General features: G+C 40.5%; 1 protein-coding gene across 2 annotated transcripts in view; it reads left to right on the top strand.

Moving 5' to 3' along the window:
- The first annotated feature begins 3 nt into the window (after positions 1-3).
- The window catches only part of CAPN7 (calpain 7), a 46,093-nt gene continuing 38,769 nt past the window's right edge, over positions 4-7,327 (top strand). For both annotated transcript variants that reach the window (XM_043875309.1, XM_043875308.1), the window contains exons 1-3: positions 4-364; positions 2,510-2,618; positions 6,054-6,211. In XM_043875309.1, coding sequence (XP_043731244.1) covers positions 263-364; positions 2,510-2,618; positions 6,054-6,211 — 369 coding nt within the window. In that variant the 5' untranslated portion in view covers positions 4-262. The remainder of the gene's footprint in view (positions 365-2,509; positions 2,619-6,053; positions 6,212-7,327) is intronic.

Here is a 7,327-nt window from a genome sequence, read left to right as displayed (position 1 = left end):
CCTCCCTCAGTCGCCGTGGCTCCCAGAACACCTGCGCGGGCCCGGTTGCGCCTGCGCAGTGTGGCCGGTGGGCCGGTCTGGGAGTGCGGCGGCCTCGGCGCGAGGGTGCCGGCGGGCTGGGAGCCTGAGGTGGGCTGTTGGCCGTCCTCCCTCAGTCGGCGGAAGTGAGCTCTGGCTCGCCTTCCGCGCGGCCCGGGACCTCTCGCGGCCCCTGGGGGCGCGGCGGTCGGCGACGCGAGGAGGGCTCCGGCGCGGGGCGGCCATGGACTCGGCGGCGCTGGAGCGGGACGCGGTGCAGTTCGCGCGGCTGGCGGTTCAGCGCGATCAGGAGGGCCGCTACGCGGAGGCCGTGTTTTACTACAAGGTGGGCCGGGGGCGGGGCCGGGGGCCGGGGGGCGGGCCTGCTCGGGCCAGGGGCGGGGCTGAGGGGCCATCCCGCCGGGGGCTGGGTCGCCGATCCCCCGGCTCGGCGCTCCTGAGGGCGGCGGCGGGGCCGGGCGCTCAGCTCCGCAGACGTGGGTTCACCGCCGCAGACGGGCTGGAGGCACGCGGGAGAGCGCCGCGAGTCAGTGAAGAAGAAAGCATTGCGCGTCCTAGTGCTTGACTTCCACACGTCTTGATCTCCCCAGTGTCTGTGTACACATCCTTTTTCAAAAAACAAACTGGGGTCAGATTGTCTATGATTTTTTTTAAACCTGTCCTTTTGAACTTTTAAGAAAATTACGAATTTTTTAAAAGTTTCTTGATATGATCTTGTTATCAATAATAATATTAAGGGCTAGATGCATAGTATCCCATGGGTATGCCATCGTTTGTTGAGAAACTCTCCTGGCCATTTTAACGTGCATTCTGTTTCTTCAGCATCATAATATCCTTGTAGCTAATGCTTTACACGTTTCTGTGATATTTCTTTTGGATAAATTTCTAAGGCCAGAATTAGAGGCTCTCCCAGTTCACTGCCTTCTCCCCAATTCTGAGGATTTGCAGACGCACACCTCTCCAGCTCCAGTCCTGGCCCATACCCACTCCTGTGGAAGGAGCTGTATCCTCTAGAGACAGTCACCTTTTCTTTTAGGAAGAATGTCAGACTTTGAAAATACAGTAGTAGTCATTTTTCTTCCACAAACCTATATGCTGCAATAATGTGTAATTTACTGTTCTCAGATTAATGTTTGATTGCCTTCATTTTATAACCTGTATTTAGAGACTTCGGTTGTGTTTCAGAGTCATTCTTTTTGAACTTTATTTTCTTTGCAATTTCATAATGGTGGTATTTCTTTAAAAGTAGAACTGTGTTTTATTAGTTTCGTGAAATAATGACAAACGTTCGTAAGTAAACAGTGCCACATGAAATAGCTTTTTCTAAAGTGAAAGGAAATGCTGTACAGCACCTCTTGTTTTGCTGTAGAATTGCATGCATGTTGTTATGAAGAATTTCTTTTCCTTGAGAGAATCAGAAAAGTGGTGGTGTTTCTAGGAGCTGTTACGTAAACTGTTTCAGATATTTAGTGTTTTTGGTCTTCATGCTGATCTCTTTGGGATTCCTTGTTAATCACTTTCAAGTGTAAATGAAATGAACAAAATAAAGTTGATACCAACAGTTATAAAAATTGGCTGCAATATTTAAATATACAGTTGTATTTTCCTCCCTTGAAATATCTGAATTGCAGGATCTGAGGAAAACACATCTTTTCTACCCCCAATTTTCATTTGGATCAAAGCTGTACTCTTCTTATTGATTTTTGTAGGTTCAGAGAAAGGATTCCTCCAGTAACTGGATTCAAAAAGGGATGACTTCTTTGGATGCAAATAATGAGGCTTGAGGTTCCTTGAAATGCACGGGCTTAGATGACTGCACGGAAGGTGGTGGTGCCTGAGGGGTCTCTGTGGTAGCTCTGGCCACCCTCCTGGAATGGTGATGGCGAGAACGGAGACTTTTCCTCTCTAGCATGTCCTGACTGGCTGAGGAGGTCATGGAATAACTGGAAAATGAATCCGGGTGTTCTTAATTAAGTTTCTTTCACACAACTGAAATCTGCCTTAAAATGTCTCCCCCTTTGACAGTGTTTTCTTTGGAGAAAAAACTTTTCTTTCACAAAGAGACAATTAACCTTTATAATCTTTTGTTGATATTTATGAGTATTGTCTGTTCTAATGCTTTCAGGACTCAGATCACCTTTTCACAGTATGTAGTTTTGTCTGACCTACTGCATTGAGAAAAAGGAAAACAACATAAATCACAGTTATTCTAAGAAAATGTTTAAAATCAACCCCTTCTATTTGACTTTGTAAATTTTCAACAGTCTGAGAAAATTGAGAGTATCGAGAACTGAAAGAAGAAGTAAAGGACTATATTATTCACTTAACGTATGAAAAAAATTTCTAGTATCTTAAAGACATTCTTGTTTTATCATTCATAGAAACCCAACCATGAGTTAGAAAGCAGTAAAGAAAATTCAAATTATAATTCATCTGTTAGATTCCTTTGAATTCTTTTTTTTATTTTTAGGAAGCTGCACAAGCTTTGATTTATGCTGAGATGGCAGGATCAAGTCTAGAACATATTCAAGAGAAAATAAATGAGTATCTGGAAAGAGTGCAGGCTTTACATTCAGCAGGTTGGTAAAGACTAACCATGTCACTATTTTTTTTTTTTCTTCTTTCCTATCCCATCTTACTTTTCCCTCATGTTTCTCTTTCCTTTTTGTTTTCATCTTTGATTCTTGATCTTCACTTGTTTGTTGCTCATTCCTCTTTTGGTAATCACATCTTTGAAAATCATAATATGAAAATAAGTGATCTGTGAAGAAGAACCTCAGAGGTCATGTAAGGTGATATCCTAATTTCCCAGAAATGGACATTCAAACAGTGTATCATTGGCAGAATCGGGATTAAAATCCTGTTAAAATCTGGCTTTAAATAGCTGTCACATGCCCTCTCCTGCTATTAAAATTAAATGACTCTTTTCCCTTCAGTGTCTAAAGACTTCAGCAGTGGGTTCATAGTCTTTACCGTATCAGTAGCCTCAACCTCAAGACCTTAGTTAAACTCTTATTTTAGAGAGTTTGCCAGCAGTATCTTGGGAAAGTGACATGTAAGCAGAGACCTGGGACAACCTGTATTTAATTTTGTAAACAGCATGGCAAATGCTGTGGCACAAGTTCCCAGGCTTAATGTTCATAGTTCTGTTAGAAGTAGGTGGGTTCTTGGCAAAATCTGTTGTTTACATGATAGGAAAGAAAATGATCATCTGTCGATATTTTGTTTCAAGAATGTATTCATGTCATTGAGGACTCTTTTTTGACCTTTTTTCCCCCTGTGGCTATCTAATAAAGCTACAAACTTAGAGAGGTCTTATTCAGCCTTCTCTGACAGACTTTGTGCTACTTTCCACCACTTACTCTGAACAGATAGGAGCAGTTACCAACCAGCTTATAGTTAAGATAAAGTAGATTTAATTGTTGGGTTTCTCGTTATGACAGTCCCCTTACAGACACAGTATTTCCTTTTAAGACAGTGCCCAGAAACTGCATGCACTGAAAACTAAACTGCTTATGTGTCAAGCTCTCACTTGATACAAGTTTATACTGATCCATATATTCAAAATACCATGGAATTCAGAGACACTTCATTTTCCTTGCTAAGTAAATGAAGTTTTTAAATTTATAAATGTGATGTTTATATGATTCTCAGGCACAGAATGAGACAGCCCTAATCTCTTGAAGAATAAAAACTTGTCAGCGAAACAAAGCGCCATACATGGTTCAGAGAGGTGTTACTGAGGGTTATAGTTTTTTTTAAAAGATCAAGCACAATTTTGAGACAAAATCTAAAGCTTTTTGAAAAAACATTTATTGAGATATAATTCACACATCATAAAATTCAGCTTTTTATAGTGTACAGTTCGGTGGTTTTTAGTGTATTCCCAGAGTTGTACAACCATCACCACTATCTAACTGCAGAACATTTTCCTCACCCTAAAAGAAACCTCTTAGCCTTTAGTAGTCACGCCCCATTCCTCCCATCCCCCTGGTGTCGCTGCTCAATTTGTCACTCGTGTCCAACTCTTTGCAGCCCTGCGGACTGCAGCATGCTAGGCTTCCCTGTCTTTCACTATCTCCTGGAGTTTTCAAATTCATGTTTATTGAGTCAGTGATGCTATCTAACCATCTATTTCCCCCTAGGCCCTAGCAGCCACTAATCCTGCTCATCTTTAATCCTACTAATCTATTTTCTGTTTCCATGGATTTGCCAATTCTAGATATTTGTTGTAAATGGAGTCATCCAGTATGTGGCCTTTTGTGTCTGGCTTCTTTCATTTAGCATAATATTTTTCACATTTATCCTTGTGGTAGCATGTATCAGTGTCTCCTTTCTTTTTATGTTGAATAATATTTCATTGTATTAATATACCACGTTTTATTTATCTAGTCATCACTTGGTGGATGTTGGCTTGCTTCCACCTTTTGTCTGTTGTGAGTAATGCTGTTTTTGTGTGGACATACGTTTTCAGTTCTCTTGAAACCCAGAAGTAGAATTCTACCCAAAAGTAGAATTGCTAGGTCACATGGTAGCTTTGGACATATCAGTGGCTCAGTGGTAAAGAATCCACTGGCGCTGCAGAAGACCCAGGTTTGATTGCTGGGTCGGGAAGATCCCCTGGAAGAGGGCATGGCAACCCACTGCAGTATTCTTGCCTGTAGAATCCCATGGACAGAGGAGCCTGGCAGCTTACAGTCCATAAGGTCGCAAAGAGTTGTACATGTCTGAAGCGACTGAGCATGCATGCACACACACGGTAGCTTTATGTCTAATTTTGAGGAACTGCTAAACTGTTTTCCACAGTGGCTATACCATTTTACAGTTATATCAGCAATGTTCTAGTTCCTTCACATCCTTATCAACACTTGTTATTTTCTGTCTTATTTTAGCCACCATTGTGGGGATAAAATGGCATCTGATTGTGGTTTTGGTATTCATTTCCCTGATGGCAGATGATGATCTTTTCATGTGCCAGTTGGCCATTTGAATATCTACTTTGGAGAAATGACTGTACAGATTCTTTACCCATGATATACGTCAGGGTTCTCCAGAGAAACAGAACCAGTAGGGTGTACATAAGGAGATTTATTATGAGAAATTGGCTCATGCAGTTATGGAGGCTAAGACGTCCCACTGTCTACCCTCTGCAAGTTGGAGACCCAGGAAAGCCAGTGGTGTGGTTCAGTCTAAGTCCAAAGACCTGAGAAGCAGGGGACCTGGTGGTGTGAGTTGCAGTCCAAGGGCCGGGGAAGACCAGTGTGTCGGCTCCAGCAGTCCCGCAGTAAGGGCAGGTTCTCCCGCTCTGCCTTTTGCTCAGTTCAGGCCCACAGTGGGTGAGATGATGCCCACCCACACTGGGGAGGGCAGTCTGCTTTCAGTACCAATTCAAAATGCTCATTTCATTCAGAAGCATCCTCGTAGGCTACCCAGAAATCTTGCTTAGCTAAACAACTGGGTAACCTGTGAGCCAGTCGAATTGACACAAGTTGATGAGATTACCACAACACCCATTTTAAATTGGATTTGTCTTTTTATTGTTGAATTGTAAGAGATCTTTATATATTCTAGATGAAAGTCTCTTATGGATATGTATCTTTATATTAAGAACAAACAGAAGTACTTATGTCGAACAGCAATAAAAATATAGCTTATTCTGTACCCTGATGAATAGGAAACAGCATCAATTTTATCATCAAGGCCTAGTAGATTATATAATTATTGTCTGTATAAAAAAAATTACTTTAGAGCATGACTGAGTTTATTTAGATTTAGTGTTTTCTAAGTTTCAGTCTTGTTTTTTGTGGGAGAATGCTAATTTTCATTTTATTTTTTTAAATGATGAAAAGTGTTAGTAGGGACAGAGAGGAGTTCAGGGAAAATTTAAAGATTTCTTTTTTTACCTTGCTAAGTTTTTTACATGAAGGATTACAGAATTTTGGTAAAGAGTGTATTAAAATGACAGGTTATTCCCTGGATGTATATATAGGTATGTGGCTTTTTTCTGATCCTAGTTCAGTCAAAGAGTGCGGATCCTTTGAAATCAAAACATCAGTTGGACTTAGAGCGTGCCCATTTCCTCGTGACACAAGCTTTTGATGAAGATGAAAAAGGGAATGTTGAAGATGCTATAGAACTGTATACAGAAGCTGTAGATCTCTGTCTGAAAACCGTATGTATAATAATACTTACAAGTTAAGTTTGGTGGAATTGTCCTAAGAAATTTCTCCCCATACTAGTGAATTTTATGTAACAAATTCGTTAAAAAAAAAAAAAACCTATTATTATACATGTAACTTAAGTTACTCCTCATTAAAAGATAACGGGATATGTATATATGTGGCTGAGCCCCAAGACTTCCACATGAAACTATCACAACATTGTTAATTGGCTATACCCCAATACAAAAATAAGTTTTAAAAAAAGCTATTGAAGAGTAGAATTAATAATGGATTTTTAACACCTTGTTAAAAATTTGACAGTGTTAATTGAATCACTTGGCAATTGTTTTTTAAATTACAGGTAGCATTTTTGACCATATTATACTCCTGTAACCAAAATTAACATTACAGGAAGAATTCATCACAATCTGTGAATTTAAAATAAAGTTCCTGTGAAAGGGATGAATTAGGAGTTTGGGATTAACATATACACATTACTGTACATGAGATAGATAACAACAGAGACCCTACTGTGTAGCACAGGGAACTAGATCAATATCTTACAATAATCTATAATGGAAAAGCATTTGAAAAAAAATGAATATATGTATATATATAGCTGAATCAGTCTATTCTACACCTGAAACTATTGTAAATCAACTACAACTTTTTTTAAAAAGGGAAAAAATTTGGTTCGTCATAAAAAAAAATAAATAAAACTCTTCCCCCTTTTATACAGTTTCATACACTAAGAAATCATTAGTGGTTTTGTTAATTTACAGTGTGGAGTCTGTGTGGTGACTGGTTTTTACTGCTTCCCAAGGAGAAGCAGTCAGCTCTAAGGGTCATCTAGTGCTTAAGAGCAAGCAGTGCAGTGATAGGAGGGTGTGAGGTAGTGGAGAGTGGGGTTGTTAGAACTGTTCCGAGGGCCGGCTGTTTGTCCCAGGTCTCTTATCCAGAAGAACCATCTAGCCTCATTTCTGTAGGTACCTGAGACTGCTGGTAAGTGCTGGGGGTTTTCAGTTTTAATTATGTACAGTGCCGCATTATAATTCGACATCTGCGCACACAGCAGAGTGATAACCACTGCAAGTCTGGTTACCTTCTGTCCCACGCAGTTGACCCCC

Source organism: Cervus elaphus, chromosome 19 (assembly GCF_910594005.1).
Source record: "Cervus elaphus chromosome 19, mCerEla1.1, whole genome shotgun sequence".
Taxonomy (NCBI): Eukaryota; Metazoa; Chordata; class Mammalia; order Artiodactyla; family Cervidae; genus Cervus; species Cervus elaphus.
Note: the sequence above shows the minus strand (reverse complement) of the source record. Positions and strands in the feature narration are given on the sequence as shown.